General features: G+C 46.4%; 2 protein-coding genes across 8 annotated transcripts; one reads left to right on the forward strand and one right to left on the reverse strand.

Moving 5' to 3' along the window:
* The first annotated feature begins 21 nt into the window (after positions 1 to 21).
* Positions 22 to 12,156, forward strand: LOC148639043 (proprotein convertase subtilisin/kexin type 4-like). Of its 6 annotated transcripts, none has more exons than XM_088622090.1 (16): positions 22 to 125; positions 946 to 1,040; positions 1,925 to 2,029; positions 2,448 to 2,543; positions 2,911 to 3,033; positions 3,502 to 3,578; positions 4,046 to 4,134; positions 4,378 to 4,550; positions 4,819 to 5,031; positions 5,915 to 6,126; positions 6,949 to 7,052; positions 7,815 to 7,932; positions 8,275 to 8,454; positions 9,495 to 9,619; positions 10,400 to 10,519; positions 11,057 to 12,156. In XM_088622090.1, exons 3-16 carry the CDS (start codon positions 1,952 to 1,954, stop codon positions 11,608 to 11,610), a joined length of 2,262 nt encoding a protein of 753 aa, XP_088478216.1. In that variant the 5' UTR covers positions 22 to 125; positions 946 to 1,040; positions 1,925 to 1,951; the 3' UTR covers positions 11,611 to 12,156. The 6 variants fall into 6 exon arrangements, with proteins under 6 accessions (XP_088478216.1, XP_088478215.1, XP_088478213.1 ...); XM_088622089.1 differs by lacking the exon at positions 22 to 125 and adding an exon at positions 461 to 673; XM_088622086.1 differs by lacking the exon at positions 22 to 125 and having other exon boundaries at positions 685 to 1,040.
* On the reverse strand, positions 11,944 to 22,113 carry LOC148639044 (uncharacterized). Of its 2 annotated transcripts, none has more exons than XM_088622099.1 (5): positions 21,939 to 22,113; positions 19,075 to 19,377; positions 17,365 to 17,904; positions 13,567 to 13,783; positions 11,944 to 12,958 (listed from the first exon to the last, which is right to left on the reverse strand). In XM_088622099.1, exons 2-5 carry the CDS (start codon positions 19,364 to 19,366, stop codon positions 12,748 to 12,750), a joined length of 1,260 nt encoding a protein of 419 aa, XP_088478225.1. In that variant the 5' UTR covers positions 19,367 to 19,377; positions 21,939 to 22,113; the 3' UTR covers positions 11,944 to 12,747. The 2 variants fall into 2 exon arrangements, with proteins under 2 accessions (XP_088478225.1, XP_088478224.1); XM_088622098.1 differs by having other exon boundaries at positions 21,885 to 22,111.
* Between the last annotated feature and the right edge of the window lie 1,452 nt (positions 22,114 to 23,565).

Consider the following 23,565-nt stretch of genomic DNA (forward strand, 5'->3'; position numbering starts at 1 on the left):
GGCTTTGTCTCCCTGTAGTGAAACGAAACATTTTAAAGAAACAAATCGAGTATTAGTAATCTGAAGAACAAATGTCTAAAAGACAGACGTTTCCCAATCTTATCTATACACAGTAACTAAACTTGGTAAATGATCGTTGATTTGTAAAATGGTTTACATTACGTTTTAAAGTGCTAAATTGTCATTGCACACAGTTATACAATTTTATGCATATTTTATTATTTTCATGTATACACAATTACACATGAAAATAATAAAATACATTGTTAAAATAGTCATGAAATGAATGATATTTCTATTAAAGTACTAAAACGCTTAGATATGGCCTTTGTTATTTTAGTATCTTATACTAAAATAGATTACATTTATTCATGAGGGGTAATTTACTTTCTAGAGTTTAGACGGCACAGGTTGGCTGTGACTCGGGAGATTTTCCAACTCCTCCCAAACCAAAGCAAAACTTTTGACCCCCACATACAGCAGTCTCAGTGGATTGGCGAGGGGTTACCGTGATTACGTTCAAATTCCGCTACTATTAAAAGTTCTGATGCTTTAAATTGAACATGACCAGTAGCATTAACATTTGCGACCTTCTTTTTTATTTTTTTTTTAAAACCTCGACCTTTTCTGAGAATGATTTAAATAGCAGTTACTTAGGGGGAAAATACACTCTGTAAGCACCTTGTTAACGCCGCTACGTCGATGCTGTTGCGTTTGAACCACAACAGTTGACGTAATTATTTAAAAAGTAGCAGTTCCCTGGTCAAACAAAAACTGTAACAAACTTCCCACCAGAAAGCGAAACCTCAGTAATGTGGCTCACTGGAGTGTGCTGCAGTTTTCTTTTTGTTAACGAGATATGAATCTATATTACATCTTCCATGTATCCTAATTTCAGTAATTACTTGAGCATTGTATTAATTAGCACCGTTTGTTTGGCTGAAGGATCGTACACCAGTACCTGGGCTGTTCGAGTCCAAGGCCCGCCTGAAGACGCCGATAAGATTGCAAGGAAATACGGGTTCGTTAATTTTGGAAAGGTAAAAGTATTTTTTTATCCCTCTTGTTCTGTACTTCAACTTTTGAATAAATCCACTTTTTAAAATCGGTCTAACTTTAACATTTCAGGTCTTTTACAAGCTTTATTTCCTTCTTAGGGTAAAGTACAGTCTAGACAACTAGCAGTTGATGAAATACCGAAAGTCACAGTAAATTAAAATGTAAGATTATGTAAAATATCTTTATATGCATCACTTTCGGTTTCATTTTGAAACTATACGGTATTGTTAACAGGGACGCCATGACTAGGTGAAACAAAAGGAAATGAAATGTAGATGTAGGACTGAGGGGAGGCACAGAGGTGCAAGAGTTAGCATTACTGCATTGCAGCGCTGCAACCTTTGGATAAATTCCTGAGGTGCTATCTGTGTGGAGTTTGCATGTTCTTCCCGGATTCACACAGGTTCCTCCAGGTGCTCCAGTTTCCTCTTGCAGTCCAAAGACATGCTGCTAGGTTAATTGTCTACTGGGAAAATTAGCCCTGGTGTGAGAGTGTGTCTATCTGTGTTTGAGGGTCTACCCCGCCTTGTGCCCACTGTTTGCCAGGAAAGGCTCGGGCTCCCCCATGACTCTGGACTGAATAAAGTAATTAGAAAATGAATGAGTGGATTCTGGACTACGAGAAGGAGGCGCGCCAGTATCCTGAGTTGGAGTGAAAAATAATTCAACAATTTTGTGTCTCATTATCTAGAAAGAGCAGTATGCACTTTAAGTATCTGTAATAATCTACTATCAATCAGACACATAAACACTGTCAGCCTAAGCTGTTCTCCACTCTCATGTTCCGTGTTCTGATGTAATCCACTTAGATTTTGGGGAGAACATTCTCTTTTTCCCTAAACAAGGGTAACCTGTTGCATTCCAGGTGTTTGAAGATGGCCACTACTACCATATGAGGCACGGAGCAGTGGCACCAAAATCATCGAAGCAGCATCACTTGCGTAATCTTCAACTGAAACGAGATCCCAAGGTGAAGGCTCAGCTCCAGGGCACAATTATTTCTGGCCCAGGCCAGGCGTTGAAGACGCAAGAGAGGGCTGAATAACAGTCTGGCACTTCAGATTGAGAAGGGAAACGAGGGAAACATCTTGTAGTGGTAAAACAAGGAGAGCAACAGCAAACCCCAATGAAGGCGTCATGGAAACAGACAGCCCCTCTGAAAGCTTACACACGAACAATGAAAAGTAACTCAGTACTGTGCTGTCTTCTTTGTGGGTAACGTTAATCTGTCTTTGTTGTATTGGACTGTGCCATGAAACAGTTCTCCACCAGGGGATAATGGTAGTTGAGTTGAACTGAAATACATTTCTTCCATATGAGTGCTTCAAATGCATTCATAGTGTCCAGTAACTGTCCCCATCCTCAACCTCCTACTGGCCGTTTCCCAGGTTTTGTGGCATGAGCAGCAGTCTGGGAAGGTGCGACAGAGAAGACATGCCTTTCACCTGCCCACTGACCCCCTCTTCAGCAAGCAGTGGTACCTGGTATGTAGGCTCCATCGGTCTGCACACTTCTGTGACACTTATTGTGTGTGTAATGTGCAGTCCACATTGTGTGGTGTTGTCTGTTGTACTGTATGTCCCAAGAGATCAAATAAGAACTCCAATGCACATGCACAGGTGGCAATATACTCCTCCTCCTGACTTCTATTCACGTTCAAATTCTGTTCCTCACCGGTCTAAGTACCCCCACCCCCGGACACGCACTAGCAAAGATCTCTCGGTGTCTCAGACCAAAAGACCAGCGACCGCCAGGCTTTCCAGGTTCCTCTCTGAAGGTGTGTTCGGGTTTTGCCTTCAGCGTGCGGCCCGCCCCCGGCCGGCCCTGCCATAGTCTGGCTCTGTCTTGCAGAGCGAGGCCTTCCAGCTGAACGTGGTGTCGGCGTGGGCGCAGGGCTACACCGGGAAGGGGGTGGTGGTGTCCATCCTGGACGACGGGATCGAGAAGAGCCACCCGGATCTCGCTGCCAATTACGTGAGTCTGCCAGGGAGCAGGATTGCAGAAGACCATTCGCTCAGTAATGCGCTCCCTCTGCAAGAACTGGGAGAGTGAAGTCAAAATGGCTCTTTTTGCTGTACACTCAAGCAGTTTGGATTTGAGATGAAATGATGAATAAGAGGAAAAAGTACTAAATGTCACCGTGTATTTGTGGGTATTTTTGTGCTTTTATGTTGAGCTGTTCTTGAAAAATAGCACTTTTGTGTTCAATTCACTTTTTGTCCTAATAAGTGTGGAGGGCACTGTATACATAACAGTTGTTATATATACATACAAAATTACAAACACATAAAATTGTATATATATCCAATTTTATTTTTTAGTATAGTGCCTGATGCTACAGTAGAATTTACTCTTTCAACCTCAGAAACTGATAATGTTAGTTAGTAGCGGTAGAGCTGTGGACGTCACACACACAGTTCAATAGCTTCCCATGTGTTCTAGGACCCTGAGGCCAGCTATGACATGAATGACGATGATCCTGACCCCCAGCCTCGCTACACCACAGACAACGAGAACCGGTAGGGTGGAGTTTGGAAATTCACTGCTTTTCTGCCTGTATGTAGAAGGTGGTGCTCTGGGAAGGGACGATTGATGGAAGGATCAATCTGTGTGGAGTTTGCATGTTCTCACCAGGTTTGCGTGGGTTTCTCCTGGGTGCTCAGTGCTGACAAGTTAACTGGTTTCCTTGAAATGTGGCCCTGGTGTGAATGTGTGTGCGTGTCCCCCTGCAATATCCTGCCAGGCAGCTGTTTCTCGCCAGGCCAGGCTCTGGCCCCCCTGTAACCCTGAACTGGATGGAGAGGTTAGAAACTGGATGGATGGGAGGTAGTGTCTGTGGAAGGCACATGAAGCATTAGAGCCGGAACCCCCCTCCCATCATTAGCACAGCCCTGGCAATTACACACCAACCTCTGCTCCTCACAGCAGCTCTGGGATCGATCTGTAGTGTCTATGAATTCTCTCCTCCCTTTCCTCCTGCTGGCAGCCATGGGACACGCTGTGCTGGAGAAGTAGCAGCAGTGGCTAACAACACAGTGTGCGGAGTCGGGGTGGCTTATCGGGCCCAGATTGGAGGCAAGTTGGGGGCCATTGGGCGAGGTCCAAAGCACCGGGGGACTACATTTCCCCTTGCTCTTCCTTGTTTCGCTGCTACATTTCCCCTTGCTCTTCCTTTGTTTCGCTGCTACATTTCCCCTTGCTCTCCCTTTGTTTCACTGCTACATTTCCCCTTGCTCTCCCTTTGTTTCGCTGCTACATTTCCCCTTGCTCTCCCTTTGTTTCGCTGAAATGGCCATGTTGTTTGCCGTGGTGGCCTAGGAGTGCGGATGCTGGATGGCCATGTGACCGACCTGGTGGAGGCGCTGTCCCTCAGCTGGAAGTCCCAGCACATCGACATCTACAGCGCCAGCTGGGGGCCCCAGGACGACGGCCGGTCTTTGGATGGGCCAGGCGTGCTGGCCAAAGAGGCTCTCATCCGGGGCGTTATCCAGGTACGTGCTCATCGCACCCCATCTGCCGTACATTGAAGCACTAAATCCCAGCACAAAGAGCAAGTGATGCACACACTGATCATTTAACACGATCCCTGTAGTTTATAGGGAGCACTTGATAATCAGCAGGTCCTCTCGCATGAATCCTGTGAAGGGATGTTGGCTTCAGCAGAAATCGGCATTCGTGAAGGTTTCCTGTAGGCACTCCCATTGCACAATTTCACAGTAACGCAGCAAACACTTAACCCCAGCGCTGTCCCTGTGACAGGGCCGGAGAGGGCTGGGGTCCATTTTTGTGTGGGCTTCGGGGAACGGCGGGGCTCATTTCGACAACTGTAACTGCGACGGATATGCCAACAGCATGTACACCGTCTTGGTGGGCAGCACCACAGAGAGGGGCACTGTGCCGGAGTACAGTGAGCCCTGCTCTGCCATCCTCACCACCACCTACAGCAGCGGGAGCAAGCTTCACCGCAAGATCGTAAGATCTCATTTTCTTGACCTTTTTCGAAGCATTGCCAGTTTTTATTTATTTTTTACATGTACCCAGCCAATTTGTAGTTGCCAGTTGTGCCTTATATATGAGGACCCCCATACCTGCTAGAGAGAGAATGAGGCCTCTCCAATTCGCCCAGTCATCGAGCCACTAGTCTGATACTTGGTCCAGTACCATTGTGAAAATCTCATTGGCTAAATCTGATTGGATCGATGCATTCCCCTCGAAAAGGCCTGGGAATTTCAGGTTAGTCCAGCTGTAGCTGGAAGTACTTCATCCAGGTGGGGCTTCACACTGGTGGTGGTGGAGGGGAGTCCCCATTACCTGGAAAGCGCTTTGAGCGGAGTGTCCAGAAAAGCGCTATATAGGTGGAAGCGATTATAGGTGGATTGTTAATTGTTAGAACAATGATTCTCAACATAAACTAAAATCTGTCACAATCATATGGCAGTTAGCGTTTTGTGAACATTCAAATCGAACAAATGTCCCCCTGAGTCATTTTATTATATATAAAGGTTTTAAAATGTGGAAAGGGCTGCAACACCTCTTCAGAATTCTTGGGGTGTTTGGTGAAGGGAAGTGCACATTGCTGCTTTGTCTGTTTATAGCTTGGTAGACTCTAGAGGGCACCAAAGCCTAATTATTTCAATCACTTTCTTACAATAACTGAGAAATATTTTCTCCTGTTCCTTGTTCATCTGTGCGTAATACCCAGACTATTTAATATGTGCTTAACACTCTTCTTGCAATAAAAGCAATTCATGATTTTCTATTAGACCACAAAAGATGCATTTTTAATTGGATTTTACCTGATCAGGAGAAAGAAAAACGTGTATTGGACCCATCTGGGCTCTATTTCGGTTCCCAGAAGGTCAGAAAGGTATGTGTTGCCAGAATCCAGTGGATTTTCCTGAAAGCAGGGGACCTGAGAAAAGCCTACTTCTGCGACCTGCTGACCCTGCTGTTTCCCCTCTGGAAGGTCACCACGGACCTGCGGGCCACATGCACAGGGGAGCACAGCGGGACCTCCGCCTCCGCGCCGCTCGCTGCCGGGATTATCGCGTTGGCTCTAGAGGCGAAGTAAGCGGTTTCCTTTTCGTGCACCTTGGACGAAAACTCTTAGATCTGCCTGGTGGTTATCGGCAGTCTGGAATGGACAGGACTCCTCGTTCTGATTCGTGATTAGGGTGGCCATTCCTGCTGAAGACGTGCGCTAAAGTGGTTTACTGCATTTGAAAGCTCTGAACCAGCTGGGCAAACAGTTGTGAGGCGCACGATCAGTGACGCAGTGTGCCTGCCCCTTTGTTTCCTAACACCCATTCTTTATGGTCCAGACCTACACATTTTAGTGTTAGTATGATCTCATTTTGTTAACAGTTTGTGGCACAAAAAGTATTTGGAAATCCAAAAATGAAATCCAGTTTATTTTCCTGAACATCTGCCAAAGACTGATTTTTTTCAGTACACTCGACTCTTAAATGAATGAGAAATGCTTACTCATTGTAAAGGAGGATGCTGGCCTCATTGTTTGGTTTTTAACTAATTGATTCAAGGATCTTGTCCACTCTTTCCTGAAGAATGCCAGGTTATTGGCTTCTTGGTTTCAACCACATGCTTGGGTAGCTAGTTCCAGACTCCCACAACCCTTTGTGTAAAGATGACCTCCTGTTCAGAGCATTAGCTTCATTTAGCTGTAATTACCTTGCTTAAAGGCCATTGCGTTACTTTTTTGGAACACCTACATCAGTGACCAGTTTTCTTTTGGAAACGAAGACCACTCTGACTGCTGTTGCCTCAAGAGTTCATGGCCTGCATTAGTCCCCAGTGCTGAATTGATAGAATACTTAGTGACTGCAGGATGTGATGAAAGCTGTGTACAAGCTGATGGCCTTTCTCACCCAGCCCCACGCTGACCTGGCGGGACGTGCAGCACGTCGTGATCCGGGCATCCCGCCCAGCTGGCCTGAGGGCGGACGACTGGCAGCTCAACGGAGTGGGCCGCACTGGTGCTGACGGGAAGCAGGGGTTCTGAGAAGAGATTTTTGAGATGGAAGCAATTGAGTGCAAATTTTACAAAACCTTACTGGATGCACTGCAAACTCTAGGGCAGAGAACCACGGAAAATATTTTTAAGAAATAGTAAAATATTGGATCTTGGCATCAATACAGTATACAAATAGTGCCTCCAGCGGATGGTTATAAAAGTGATTTATATGGAACTTCTGTACTTTTTATACACCTCATAGACTGTATTCAGTATACTGTGAGGACGGAATAGCTGTGGACCAATGACAATGCACAGTCTTGAGACATAATAAACCCATGTCAGCGCATAGTAACAGACATGATGAAGCCATTCAGATTGTAGATTTACCATGGTTAATGTTTCTGTGGCAATAACTACAAGCATAGGAGGCATTTTAAGCGTTATTATGGATGAGGTGCTTTTCCAAAGACTCCTGAAATGAAACAGTGCAGACCAGAACAGTCTGTTCTCACTAATACTGTTTAGGAGATTTCTGTCATCTACAATAAGTATACTCCTGTCAAATTCAGGCTTTGTTTCTTGCAGTGAGTAAAATCAAGACTTCTTAGAGTATGCTAGATCGAGTTCTCAGTAAGTTTGGTTATCTCTGCTAGGTCAATGATAATGGATGACTATACTGTAGGTGCACAGACTTCTATCACAAACACAGCAGATTCTTTTTCATGCCCATTAAAGAGTGTGCTCATCATTGTTCCCAACTCTCGACTGCTCTCTATTTCAGTCAGCCATCACTATGGATACGGGCTGTTGGATGCTGGGAACCTAGTGAACCTTGCCAGGAAGTGGAAAACGGTGCGGCCTCAGAGGAAGTGCTTTATTGACGTTGTTACGAGACCCATGTAAAGGAAAATCATCTATTTTTTTATTTCTTCTCTGGCGGGGGGTTGCTATTTGTAAATATTGTTGACTAGTGTAGTAAGCAGTTACATTCACTTGGGTCTAAAAACTAACAGTCTGTCCTGTCATATGACTGCTACAGACGACAGTGAAAATCAGAAAATTGACATCACTTCCTATGAGTACTGAGGCAAGGCTGTTTTCTCACCAAGTAATCAAACCACAGTGGTGGCGATCAGGCGATGTGCTGTATTTGTGGCTGCTAGGTCCACTTTAACAGCATGCAGGTGGTGAGGCATGGGAGGTGCTAATGAGGTAACATGACCTGCCTGTCCGTCCGGCAGGGAGATCCGAGGGCAGCTGCCGTTCAGGTGGAACGTGTCGGCCTGCTCCGGGACGGGGGACTGGATCCGGTCGCTGGAGCACGTCCAGGCGCGACTCTCCCTGGCCTGCAGTCGCCGCGGCGACCTGGCCATCTCCCTCACCAGCCCGCGGGGCACTCGCTCCCTGCTCGCCACTGCCAGGCAGGCTTCTCCTCCTCCGCGCCGTCTCCTGGTCGTCGTGCGCAGCAGCAAGGCCCTCTGGGAGGACCAAATATCCCCACTTCTCCAGCTCTCTGTTTCAGGTCCTTCCGGCACCGGGCCAGTTCTGTCTAGTTAGAACTACAGCACAGGCGCATTGAGAACATGTTGAGCATGTCAAAGTGCTGCACCTTCTGCTACCAAGTTATCACCATCAGCATCTCGATTTAAGAGCGTAGATCAGAACAGTTTTATTGCTGTGGATTATGACTGGAATTCTTTCCAGAAGACCTTTCTACTCTCTGCCTCTGCCCCGTAACTCTTGCTGAAATTGCTGTAATGTCTTCGTGGACAGCCAGCACTCACAGACATTATTTTCATGGTAATGCCAATAGCCGTGGTGAAAATAATCCTCCTGTTTATCACGGAACTGTTCTCTCCCTCAGTAGCACTGTGTCTATTTAGACAGGATGAGGCTACTTTCGTAGAAATAAGAGAGTAATGTGTATTGCATCCTTTTAGAGCAATTTGTATGTTCGTGTGCTGTTTCTTTGTAATATTTTAAGCGTTAAGTGTTGTATCTTGTAGGGCACTGAGGTTAGCATTGCTGCCTTGAAGCTCTTGGGCCCTGGGTTCAATTCTAGACCTGGGGTGCTGTCTGCGTGGAGTCTGTTTGTTCTCCCTGTGTTTTTGTGGGTTTCCTACCACAGTGCAAAGACGTGCTGGTATGTCAGTTGGCTTCTGGGAAAACTGGCCCTGGTGTGTGGGGGCCTGTCCATGCGCCCACTGCTTGTGGGGATAGGCCCTGGAGAAGGAGCAGTTAGAAAATAGATGGATGGATTATCTTGTAGGTAGCCCACAGAGCAGGGATGCACATATACACCTTTTGGGATGCTGAACCTGACTGAAAGAGTATAGCACAAAGTTTGCGAAGCGCTTGCATACAGCATTAGTCACGGTTTGCAGAATCGATCGCTTTCCCCATAATAATAAACAGGGTGATCATATAAGGTAATCATGCTCCCCCTCTCCTGTCGCCTCAGACCAAGGGACACCTCTCCACAGGGCTACTCTGACTGGGCCTTCACAACCACACACTGCTGGGACGAGGATCCACGAGGAGTGTGGACCCTGAGCTTGGAAGACAAGGGCGATGGCACCAACACAGGTCAGAGTGGGTGCTCTCCCACACCAACGAAATACTGACCCCTCTGGAGATTTTTCAAATGAAGCGCCTCTCGTTCAGCATCTTCCTTGCCCTTTATTCCCTGGACCCCAGCATTGCCACCCATAGTTCTGGAGAACCACAATCCAGTAGGCTTTACGGGTCACCCTTAAAACTGCAAATTGTGAACATCAGGATCAATTTGGTTTTGACCACTGAAGCATGTGGGTTGTGTTCAATAAGATAGTTTGGAGATCATTTGAAATGCAAATCCTAACACTCTGTAACACAGACATTTGGCCATTCCTGACTCAACTGTATCAGTTAATTTACTAAGTTAATCAGCACTCATATTGCACGTGTTCCACATCTTTTTCAAATTGGTGATCTGAAGGTGTCCCTCTGGATTGTGACTCTCACAAAACAGAAGCAACTGTTTAACAATCAATCACCATCATCATCCTCATTTTTCTAGCTTGAAGGATCCCAAGGAAGATGCCTGATTGGGACTGCTCAAGAGCCAAGTCCCCGGGCACAGTCAGTACAGGGGGAACAAAGATGTTTTGAAGCCTTAAGTAAAGGAGGACACACTGAATTCCATGTCTTCAGAAATGGTGACAGCTGTCTTAGTGACAGAGCTGGAAATCACAAACCACACTTGAGCCAAACAGTGAAGTGTTTTGCAGATGGAATTCTCGCCTTGGAATAAACGTGTGAAAAAGGCAGGTGGTGTGAAAGCTGAAACAGAAGTTGTGCAAGTCATCTGAATTCCTCTGTCCCCAGGAGTGCTGAGTCATTTCCGTCTGGAGCTGTACGGGACAGAGGAGAACGTGGCAGGGCGGGGAGTGGAGAGGACAGTGGTGGAGGAGTGCTTGGATTGGAGCCCACAGGGGATCTGTCAAGGTAAATCTCTCGACAGGCAAAGGAGAGCCCTCTGTATCACCGACACCACAAGACAACGAAAGCAATTCAAAAAGAAATCGCTGTGGTTTGAGCTGTATTCAGATTCTACTGTGTTGTGCTTCGGAAATATGTGAAAGATTTTCTATTCCTTTAGGTAGAGCACTGTAGGTTTCAAACTAATATTTTTGTCACTTACAAACAAGATTAACACTGGGATTCCTGGGACAGAAGAAACTTAGGAAAACATGTTGGATAATTGGTTTAGGTCACGTCATTTTCTTAAAATTTTAATTCAGCATTTTAGACATCGCAAACTGTTTGTTACCGTCGATCATATTACACGACAACCACAAATGGCACAGTTACACAGGAATGTAGAAAAAGGCTATGGTCCAAGGCTATTTTAACTTGTTCTAAAATAACGAAGGCAGAATGAGCCCATTGAGAACGACTGGGGTTTTTGTTCACCTGTATAAAAAGTGAGAGGTTTTCAGTCATTCTGATGAGAGCTAATCTTGTGTGGTTTTATTTGGGCAGAGTGCCGGTACCCCTTGTATGCGTTTGACCGCGTGTGCCTGGTGTTCTGCCCTCCCCACCACTACGAATGGAGTCTCAATGGCAGCGGGATGGGTGTGGCAGAAGCGCGCAGGTGCCAGCCCTGTCATCCTTCCTGCTACACCTGTCACGGGGAGGGCGAGCGGAGCTGCGCCAGCTGCCCCCCCCTCTCCACCCACAATGCACTGCTGGGCACCTGCAGCCCGGTGATCTACGCCTGGGACCAGGAGCACCAGGGGAGGGCCGCAGGTGGAGTCGGGTGGCTCGATCGGCTGGCCGCCACCATCGGCATCGTCATCGGAGCCCCCGTGATGGCCTTCTGTGTGATTTGGGCCTTTCTAGGGCTGCTGGGAAGATACTTCCCCCTGCCTGGCCCCACCTCTGTGGCGGACGACCACCTGAGCACGGAGAGCAGTAGCTCTGGGGAGGCGGCTGGGGTTGAGATGGTGAATCTCGGCGTGCCCGGAGAGGAAGAGGCTGGGCGTAGCGACAGCTCTAGTCCCAGGGCCCGTCCACCCATCAGGGAACAGATATAACCCAGACGCCAGTCTGCCACCTCATGTGAGCTGGGCCAGTGTCCCTTCTACTGCATGCCCGTCATTTTCCAGCAGGAGCCAGCTGGCAGGCTGTCCAATTTAAAAAAAAAAAAATCTCCAGGTATATGCCTGATCTTATTCTTTTACAATTTTAAGTCTTGTTTTTAAGTATTGTTTAGACTAAATTGAATTGGAACTTCAGCTGCTATTCCACCTCTCAGTGCTGTGAAATAATGTTATCCACATGGTTTCAGCATTTTTTCTGTACATTTCTTCCTGGTGTTCGGCCACATGAACCTGTGTGTATTGTGAATTCAATAACCAAATCTGCACTACTTATTTAGAGTTTATTACACCCTCAGAAATGAAAAATATACAGGCACCCTGACTAGCCTTAATTTGGGAGAAGATAAGATAAATGTATTACATTTGCTATATTTCACTTGTATAGTCAACATTAAGTGAGAAAGCCTGAGAGCATTATTTTCAAGGTGAAACTTCAGAGCAATTTTTTGTATTAGAAAATTAAACAATGGTTCTACAAAACTCTAATTCAGTGACATTTTTCAGACAGGTGGAAAGATTTTCAGTTCTCCCTATTCTCTTTTCCAACCCAATTGAAAAGAATGGCGTTTTAAATTAATACTTGAGTGATTAATTCGAGACAAATTAAAAAAAAAAACAGGTTTCATCTTTAAACAAATCCATGAAATTGCACTGGCATAATGTAATAACACCGCATAATTTCAACTCAGTATTCCAGTTCTCTCTGGGAGACATGACAGATGTAAAAAGCAGCAATAATCAAATTTTGTTAAAATTGTCACATTCACCAAGTTAGTTAACAGGGTAACCATTCTGATATTTTCTTGAAGAGATGTTTAAAGTATTGTAAGGGGAAAAAAAGCATCTTATGAGGCCACTGAGTCCACAATACTCTACAACAATGTCTTATTTGCAAGACAATCACACTGACTTTTTTTTTAGTTCCTGATGTCTTGTAAAGCTTGAAGAGCCACTATTTCATATAGATGATCTCAAGAATGAAATGAGGCAGATGCTCGTCTGTTTGTGCAGCACCTCTGTCTCTGTGTCCAGGCAGCATGGTCAGTCTGCAGGTGCCTGCTGTCCTGTCACTCAGCCTCCCAGGGGCTCAAGGCCTGGCTGGGGGGTGGGAGTGGTCTGTGTGGAGTTGGCCTCCCCTGCTCTGGGCAAAAGGTGACCGATCTCCAGATCAAACAGGTAGAAGAGGTTGAAGACCATCATGGCCAGGAGAGGGAAGACGGTCAGTCCTGAGCCGAACCCCCGCCCGGAGCTACACATGTGGAGACACATCCAGTAGGCCAACCTGGGAGAGACGAGACAGAGCATTAAAGACAAGAAGGCATTCAGCCTGTCTAGCTTGTGTGATTGCTTAGTATACTGATCAAACTATCTCATCAAGCTTCTGAGCTCACTAACAGCCTCATGACACCTCCTCTGAAAAACAAAAGGCCTACTGGCGGGTTAATGGGCTTCTGGGACACTTGGTCTTGGTGTGAGTGTGTGAGTGAGTGAGTGATGGACTGTTGGTCTGTCCAGGGTGTGTCCTGCCTTGTGGGTAGACTCCGGCTTCCCAGCAGCCTAGTGTTGGATAAAGCTGTTGGAAAACGGATGGATGAACACCTGGGATCCACTAAAGGCCTTGTCTCTAACTGGGCTTGCAAAGGTTTAGAGCTAACATTCAACGGAAATGTTTCAGTGACACGACAAATTCCCCGTCATGAACGGCAGCGAGCGTCATCAGGGAGAAAAACAGTCCAGAGAATTATCTGTGAGCAGACCCGTTTTCACCCCACCCCTGAATCTGCCCTTTCTAGTTCCCCCAACCAAGTAAGCACACAGATGCTGTTAGTCCGCGATTTTAAACCAATAGGATGACCAGTCGAGTTCCCCACGCCCCCTTCCTTCCCTCACCTCCCCACCACAAACAGCCCGGCCAGGATGGGCACCACTCTCAGCTGCTCCTGGGGCAGGAAGGTCGCCATGACGACGAGGTTGAGGGCGTAGAGGGCCAGCTGCTCGACGGAGCCGGCGACGAACCGCTGCTGGAGGGCAGGGCCTCTGGGACAGGGCTCCAGGGGGTCCAGAGAGGCGGAGGTGCACAGCCTGGACACAGCGCCGGTCAGCACAGCTGGGCCGGCGAGGAGGAGAGAGCAGTCAATCCAAGTGCGGCCTCTCCTGAAGTCCAACAGACCCTGTGAGGCACAGGCCCTGCTCCTTCTACCTGGCTGCAGATTTCAGCAGCATTACGAGGGTCATGGCTAGGATGTCTAGCTGAAGTTTAATAAAGGCAAATACTTAGCTATCTCTTTATGCTCCTTACATCCCCAGAAACTGGCTGAAAATCATACATTACATTATAAACTACAATACACACACTGTTAAATTTCTTATACCTTTTTTGGCGGAGACCATCAGCATACAAACACTCTACTTCACCCACAGTACTCATGAAATGCTCATCCTCCTTGCAAAACCTACACTGTTCGTCTTCCATCACTGTGTGGCAGTAATCCGCTCTATACTAATTTCAGAAAATCTTTTCAGCCAGAGTCTTCTGTCCAGTAAACATAGATTTGAACGGGAACGTCATAAGAAGCTACGCTAAAACCCTGTCCAATAACAATGCAGGCTAGACCAAATGTCTGCACAAACACTGCCAAGGCACCAAGCCATTTTCCTGGCCTGCTCGTGCCATGAGAATGACATCCCTTCGAGTGATTTAAGTGAAAGAGTTCCTGTAGTGTAAATCACAAGAGTTTACCGCAACCCAAGTTCACATTCAAATGCACTTTGAAGAGGAGGCTGGATTTCTCCAGCACCCTGGGTGAAGCTGTGACCTCAACAGCATGACCTAAAGGAACCTTCAAAAACACCACATCCTATTCCACTTCAGTATCCAATAAAGGAGCAAGGGAATGCAGGGAGGCCATTCATAACAGGTGGGTGAACCAGTTATTCCATAGGACTTAGTGCGTTTGTAGACACACTATAGATCAGACTGGGACTTTGGCAAGAACAACATGTATCAGGTGGTGGAAAAAATCTCGACGACAAAAAAAAGGAGACGGCTCACTGTTGACTCAGCTGTTTTAAATGCAATAATGCATTTGCTTTGGAGTTGAACAAAAGATCTCACACGCTCTGGAGACCTAAAACTGACAGCAGGTAAAACTGAACAGAGCAGGGAATGAGATCAGAAAAGGCACAATCGCTCCAGATGTCGTAAACTTGCAGAGGACGAACTCGTCTATGGGCCTCAAGCTCGGCCTTTTTTCTTCCTCTTGCCACAGAAATTGCTTTTGGACTTGGTAACTAGGCAACAAGACCCACCGAAGTGGGCCTTACCCTGTTGTTTTCTGACCAGAGTTACATAACAGGCTCCACCTTAACCTCTCCTCCAAATCCTCCTGCTGATCTTTACATAATGAGAGGAAATTACCTTCTGTCTCAGAGCGGTCTGTAAACGTGTGCTACACGCCCCCGCAGGGCACAATTTAATGACTGGCGCTCCAGACGCCACACATTCCAAAATCCGCGGATTTTAGTAACCTTTTTCCACAACGCTGGGTTTTAGTGAAAAGTTTTTTCCATAGTGGAAACGAATGGCGAAAGTCCGAGTCTTTCAATTAAGAATCTTCCATTCTTTTTCCCTGCCACACTTGAGGCTGTGCTTTCAATTGAACGGCATCTTTATATAACTGTGTCGTAAATCTCTCAGCAGGCTGGGAATCTGCTGATGACACAGTGTTGGTCGATGCCATGTTTCCATGCGCCTCTGACTTTCGAATCTGAATGGTTCAATGCCAGCGTCGCAGTACTGGCTCGGTCCCCAGTCCTGCTGTTTTTTCAGAGGAGTCCTAAACCGCATTTACTGGGTTGTTTTGCTTAAAGAAAATCTATTTTTGCCCTCCAATGGTTTATCCAGTTACCAAAAAGCTGCAGATTGTGGATTGGACCCTAAATCCAAGAATGTCATGGTCCTTGCCCAACCTCTGCTACTTGCTCATTGTGGCCAAGGGGTTCACAGAGCCAGAACAAAATGTGCTACATTTTTTCTTAATTTATTTGACTGATGATTTTATCCATAGACACTTACACTTGCACTCATTTAAACAGCTGGATTTTCACTGAAAACGTACTAGGTAAAACCCTTCACCAAGGACTACAGCAGCTACAACAGTGTCTCACCCGGGATTTAAACCCCCAACCTTCCAGTTTCAAGCCCAGAAGCCTGTCTACTGTGCCACACTGCAGTCCTGTGCCAGTAAGATCAGACAGGGTGGAGACAGCTAGGAGATCTTCATGATTCCCCATGGTCGGGACCTCTGTCCTGCTACCCGGTGGAGACCTGTGCTCTCAGCTACTATGGGGCTACAGTGATGAGCCAGGTGGAAAAACACTTCAAGAACCATCAAGTAACCATCTATTTTCTATCTTTTACAGAGTAGTCCCTGAGTTCCAAGTATAAATGCAGATAGGATGAAAGAGAGCAAACGCAGGATATAAACTTCTCACAGCCCAACCCGGGAATGGTTTAGACAGCTCTAAAGCCAAAACATCCAGATGATTTACAGTCCGATTCCCAGACATCTTCTGGAGTTATTTTCCTGAACTGCGTCCTGTCATCGCTGTGTTGGTAGCAAACGAAAAAATAACTGGCTTCTAAACAGTAGAAACAAAAATACAGGCAACGAGTTCCAGCCCTGAAGTAACTTTAGATGACGAGCTTCTCTGCATTCGAATAATAATATTCTGAGCCGCAACCTGTTGATTACGATGAAGAACTGGCCGGCCAGATGGAGTGGCATCTTCTTGTCAAAACACAGAAAGAAAACAGAAGGTCCAAAAGAGTGCTCCAGAAATGAAAACCATGGGAGAGAACTCCCTTTCGAAGGGGAGGCAAGCGCCTGTTTGTTTTTCATTACAGTTAAGGCTGTGTTGCCACATTGTCACACGTATATCATGTTAAAGGGCAAGAGACATCTCTTTACCTTACATACTAGCCACCTCATCAAATTTAAGTCTTTTCACATTCCAAAGGTTAAGATGACTGAAACAAAATGTAATATATCTGGTTTTGCGGGGAGACTGTAAAATGACAGAGCGTGATTTATACCCATTGTCCCTCTGCAGGGAACTAAGGGTGGAAGAAACTGAAATCAGAAGTTCAGTCATCTGGAAAACAGAGGGCTGGAGTCCAGGGTAGGGGGTCTAACTCAGCTTGTACTGCAAGACATTTTCCTCTGCTTCTGTGGGCACACAATGCATTTTCCCATCTGCAAATCATGCAAACCTAAACTTCATCTGCACTGACAGCTTCAAGCATCTTTATAACTGCAGGACCAAAGCCAACAGCTAGGCAACACATTCTTTCCAGAATGACAAAACTATAAGAACCCAATTTCCCCAAGAGACGAAATCTGAGAGTTAAACAAATCACTATCTCAGAAAGACATTTATCATTCTAAAAATCTTTCAATAGGTGACAAATTCACTCACTGTCCCACACCCAGGCTTTCAGAATACCAGCAATATGGCTCAGGCTGCATTTTCATTAGTCAAACACTGCATAATCTCTATCTGCACAGTCCTGCATAGACTGACTTTTTCTTGCCCGAGATCAACTCCGCCAGCAGAAACAGCTGCAGGAAAAACCCAGTACTGACCCACTGAAAGACGGCGACGAGGAATCAAGGAACTGGGACGTACCAAGCAGGAGGGGCACCGCGGCCACAACACAGCAGCGGATAGCGAAGACCAGCCGGCTGGCCAGGTCGGGGCAGAGAGGTGATTCCAGGGGAAGGTAGAAGTACAGTCCATACAAAATTCCCGGAAGCACCAGGAGGGAGGCCAGGACAGAACACAGAGCTTGGAACCGACTGCTGCAGCAGCACCTGCAACAGCGGCCTCTTTCGGCCACATCGGGCAATGCGCCACCCTCAGGCCGGGCCTGGGAGTCCCACACCGTCAGCTCTATGGTCTCGGGAGGAGGGCTAATCAGCGGGCGGTCTTCTTCTACAGTGGACTCCTGATTGGTCGATTCCAAAGGGCCCCACCCGTCGCTCCGCGCTCCTTTGGGAAATTCGTCCCGGAATTCCGGTAGAGGGGTAGTAGTCCCATTTCCAGGGGCGTCTCCCGCCGCTCGGTCCAGGAAGGAGATTTCGCTGGCCACCGCGGCAACGGCCACTGCTGCCTCTGCATCCTCCTGCTGCCTCTGCTGCCGATCGAAGCTCTCCGAGGAGGGTGTCCCTGCTCAAAAGAAGGACAAAAGCTGCCAGCAGTCCAAGCCAAATTTCTCGCCAGCGGCTACACTGATACCCCTGGTGTTATCATACAGGGCGGTGGAGTTAAAACCCTTACTCTGCTGAACAGAGCCATGAAATCTTTAATGACCACAAAACGTTTAACACGTCATCAAGAGGCTGAGCCTCTTAAAGCACTGTGCTTTTCGTTGCCATTCTGAGACATGCTACCTCATCCGATTTAAGATTTTATGTTCATGTTGAGTTTTTTTTATATTTGTAAGCTGAAGGTGACTTAGACATTAATAAAAGTATATTTAGTTTTGCTGGGGCACTGTGACATGACGGCACGATTTACACCAAAAGTTCAGGCACCAGAGAAATGAAGGACTGGAGTCCAGCGTGAGTGACTTAGCTCAGCTTCTACTGCAAGACCTGTTGCTGTGCTCTCATGTGGACACAATGTATTTTCTTATTTGCATATCATTTGCAAACTTAAACTCTATTTGCACTGCCATCAAGCTGGCATGTGTTTCAGAACTTCTGACCCAGAAAGCCGAGCACAGCCTCCAGCTCCACCAACATCTCTTGCAGCAGCAAGCCGATTTTCCAAAGATGTGTTTTTATCAAAGTACCAACAAGGCACAACTGTATTTATTTGAATTCACCTATAAAGCTCTACATGAACCGGCACCACGGTACCGGTCTGATTTATCATCTTCCTACTCTCCACCTCGCAACCTTCGTTCGTCTGACTCTGGTCTCCTGTCTGTCCCCCAAGCTCTTCTGCATTCTGTGGGTGACAGGGCATTCTCCTGCTACACCCCAAAGCTCTGGAAGTCTGTGTCGCCTTCCCTGAGCCCTTTCAAGCCCAGACTCAAAACCTTCGTTCGTCTGAAGGCCTTTTACTTCATTGTTGGCTGTGTTTGCTCTTTTTTTACTGTACTAACGCTTTTATCTGCTACGATTGTGATTTCCTCACTGTAAAATGCTTTGAGAAGCTACTTTTATAAAGGGCACTTTATAAAATTAACTTTATTATTTATCACTACCTCGTATGGGACCCGGTCAGAACAGGCCTTAAGGTGGCCCGGATACTGACCCATTAGCCAACGGTCTAGCTGCCCAGCAGGGATGAAACCCGCACTCACACAGAGACAGGACTACAAGAGCTTACGGTCCAGCTGGCCGGAGGGTGCAGCACCATCCCCGGCTGGGGGCGGCTCCAGCGAGTGGCGGGATTCGGCCGGGGAGCGAGACAGGGAGTGCAGCTCCTCCACGGAGGACTCGGGGCTGTCGGACACGGGCGCCAGGGAGATCTGGGTGTCGAGGTCCAGGAAGGGCGAGAAGGAGAGGCGGGCGGGGTCGATGTCCCGCAGCTGGTTGATAATGTCGCTGATGGACTCCTTCACACTGTCGAACTCCTTCAGCTCCGGGCGACTGGCAGCCAAGTGGACCGCAGACGTCATGGTCCCACAGGCTGGATGAGAAGGAGAATTATACAGCTCTCTCACGATAAGCCAGCAGTAACCAGATCGCAACCCAGATCATGGGTTTTAATAATAATAATAATAATAATAATAATTCCTTACACTTATATAGCGCTTTTCTGGAAACTCCACTCAAAGCGCTTTACAGGTCATGGGGATCCCCTCCACCACCACCAGTGTGCAGCCCCACCTGGATGATTTTGGGAATTAGGCCCTTTTTCTATACTCTGTTCAGGGCATTAATTGCAACTCTCTACCCACCCATTCATGTTCTCACCTCTTCTTCCAACACAGGGTCACGGGGGAGCCAAAGCCTATCCCAGCAAGCAACAGGTCCAAGGCAGGGTACAATCTGGGCGGGACACCAGCCCCTCACAGAGCACAGGCACCCACACCAGGGCCAGCTTTCCCACAAGCTAATTAACCTACCAGTACGTCTTTGGACTGTGGAAGGAAAATGGAGCACCCGGAGGAAACCCACACAAACACAGGGAGAACATACAAACTCCACACAGACAGCACCCCAGGTCTGGAATTAAACCCAGGGCATCAGCACTGTGACGTGGAAATGCCAATCACTGTGCCACCTCAAAACACTCTATTACACACTGTCATTCATCAAAGCATTTGTTCAGGGACTATGGCTTTAGCCATGAAGTGAGACAGTCTAGGTCAGGGGTCCCCCGCTCCGATCCTTACTCTCCAGAATCCAGCATGTGTTCCCCATCTCCTTAGCTTCTAAACAGCGTTACATCTGGGGGACTATTTCTGTTGAAATTAGACTACCATAGCCCTCCTCCACAATTATCTGGACCACCGCCCCAGGTAACCAGGTAAAAATATTATTGCAGTTCAATAAAATGTTTCGGCGACACACTGTAGTGCAATATTAGGGTCAAAAAGAATGAGCGCTATTAAAAAGGATATCTGATTAAATATGTTTTCAGATCACATGCTTAACTTTAGATTTGAAAGACAAGACATATCAACTTAGTAACAGGCCTCCTGTTTCATAGGTTTTTAAAGGCACATGAAATTGCAAGATTTCTTTCTGCCGGCTTTCCGGGAGATTCATTTTTAAAACCCACTCGCCTGGTGTTTCTTGAATTGCACAGTTTGTTGATATAAAGCACGTGGCTAAAATTGTTTCTTTGTGGTCCTGCCAGTCCAATTCGACAAACAAACAATTCCCAGTCTGAGGGAGGGCTACATTTACCAGCAAACATACTCCTCGCGTTTTTTTTTTATTTTTTGGAGATTGGAACACTTTTAACAGTAACTTCAGGCTTAAAAGGGTGGTCATTTTCATGCAGCTGTGGTTGTATCCGTCTTTTGCTTCAGAACGCGCTAAACGGCTAGAACAACATCTGGGAATCCGATTAAGCCTCAACCGCCAGCTCTGCGGTGACTGGCGGCTCCCTCGCTTGATTAAAAGAGCAACAACGAAAAAAAAAAAGAGAAAGAATAAATGTGGAGTTTTCCCAAATCCAAGCACGTCAAAAAAAAAAAAAAGGCTGAGACGCAAATCATGCCCTAACCCACAAAATGGGACCACAATCTAACCGCGCGAACTCGTGTGCAGGATCTAAAATAGACTACCCTGCAGACCAAACAAATATTTTGCTCGTTAATAAACGCAAATTACATATGAATGAGGCTTTATTTTGATCCATTTAATGTCATCTTGTCTGGCTCAACCATGTTTACACATAAATGGAGGGAAATACTGTACATTGTGCGCCAGACTTGCAAAAGCCCCTTCAGTTCTGCAGTATTTAAGGCTCAGTAGCAAGTTTTAGTGTAGGTGGAAGATGAAACGTCTCCACAGGGCCAATGAAGAGAATGCAGACTGCGCGCAAACATCCAGTGCATGCCTTTTTGTACAGGAGATGTAGACTCCAGCCCAAACGCAAATCTCTCCATCCTTCAGAAAAATCCTAACAGCCGACCGCGGTCTACTCCAGTTACCGACTCACAAATACCCATGCGTTTGAGAAACTCGAAGAGATGAGAACACTTAGTACAATAAAATAATAATTTCCCACTTCGTTACCGGAACAGGAGAATCGCGCAGGTATCAACATCAATAAACATTTTCTTCTAAAACATTTTCCTTTAAAAAAACAACACCGAGTCGCAAAGGGCTAAACACGTCGCAACGGTGAGGGCAGCTTGGTATTCTCGTGAACATCCAGTTCTTAAATATAGCTGCCATTGTATCTTTGTCTATGTGCGTTACAGAAGCCTATCGCAGCACGTAACGCGTATATCACCTACCCCTGATATAAATTCAGAATACGTTCCCAGCGAGTCTTTACATCACTTTGCTATAGTTTTTCCCCCTATATCAATAACTACTTTCCTATAAAACGATTAGAAAAAAAAGTTTAAAATGCAATGGTCGGCAATTTAAAATCCCAAAATCGTGTTGTTTTCTATGACACGAAAAACAAAATACTAAGAATGAAAATGCAGTAAATGTGTGACTATGGCTTACCACGAACTGTTCGGTAATTAAGTTCTCATAGGTGTCCAGTAAAATGGTACGCACATTGTGAGATCTCTCCAGACTTCGCTGCCCGTTTCCCCCGACTCTTTTTTTTTTTTAAATAGTCCAGACTTCTGACTGAATCAAAGTTCAAGACAGACAAAATACTACACTCTTACCCCGCCTACCTACTCTATTCTAAGCTCGTCACACACACACCAGATGGGCTAAATCACTCTAGCGCTGGAACACAGGGGGAGCGCATGTTTTTTATGAAGCAGGTTTTTTTAATTAAAACTTGACAGCCAGCCTCAAACACAAGGGAACATGAAAGCGTTCTAGCTACAACGACGTCTGTTGTAAATACATCAGGACCTAACCTTTTTAAACACTTTTTAAAATGCGTATCGCAGGGAGAAGGGATCTTAACGTTCGGAAATACAGACTAAATTGACGATTTGAGAGATTGCGCTTAAACTGTCGTGTGATGCCTTTTAGAAAAATTAAACTTTGTTTAGTTGGAAACATGGATATCAGAATGAAATATCAATCAAAATAGCGCCAAACCATTTAACGACTGACCACGATACAACAAACAGCATTTTATAGTCATATAGGCGCCAAACCACCTCCTAAAATAACTGATGGGGCAGGTGAGGTGATTGAACATGTTGAGAACTAAGAAAGTTAGACAAAGGAACCAAAATACCACACGTAGCAGGAGAAAGACTTTCCTGCACCTGGGAGGCGATAGACTTGCCTTTGGTGAAGCTGAACTGTGTTCAGCGATAAGTCAAGGTTCTGTATAACAAGCTGGCAGATCTACCTTGATTTAGCAAAGATGTGCCGCGTGATACACGGATGTTTTTGAAGCAGACCAATACTTTGGGAAGTGCAAGTGAGATCATGTGTCAGGAGTGCCTAGCTGCTGGAGAAGAGGGGGGAGATACTAGCATGCGGACTGCAAGAAAAAAGGAAGCCATTGCAGAAACCCACCTTGAAGTGATGGAGAGCAACCTCACTGCACAGCCCTACTTGGATCTCATTTGCTCCCCTTTTTAAGGCTCATTCCAACATGACATTCCCGCAGGGCAATTTACAAATGCACGCCTTACTGACTGTATGGCCAATGTGCACAATACAGTAGTAAGCACAGTTAAGAACACTTACCAATGAGAGGCCACTTGGCCCATCTAGTGAAATGAGAATCTTGGATCTGAACTCTCTTGAGACCTTGATCACCTTTGTGCACCACAACCAAAGCACACTGTAGCAGAAAACGGACCCGATCTGAGGAGTCACAGATCATGGCATGACAATAACAGGTACTGCTCCACCCAATGTGAGCCTGTAACGCGCAGGCAGGCCAGCATGTTCCTAGCTTGTCAAGGAGAGGGGCCCCATGTGCCCACCACCGCACAAATGATTTGTAAGGCAGCCCAGAGCGCTTGATGACTGGAAGATCTGAGAAGGGGCAGACAATGGCTGCCTTTGTTTCCACACCACATGTGTGGGAAACAGCAGTCAGGCAAGATGGATAGAGTTACACCGCAGCTTCGGGTAAACGGCGAGTTGAGAGGATTGCAATCGCCGGGACGAGTAGCTGAACAAAAAAAAAGGGAATTGGATTAAAGTAAATGCTATACAAAAATGGGAAATCATGAGACCTGCACATACTGTACACCCTTTC

This window comes from Lepisosteus platostomus, chromosome 27 (assembly GCF_059453375.1).
Source record: "Lepisosteus platostomus isolate fLepPlt1 chromosome 27, fLepPlt1.hap1, whole genome shotgun sequence".
Classification (NCBI taxonomy): Eukaryota; Metazoa; Chordata; class Actinopteri; order Semionotiformes; family Lepisosteidae; genus Lepisosteus; species Lepisosteus platostomus.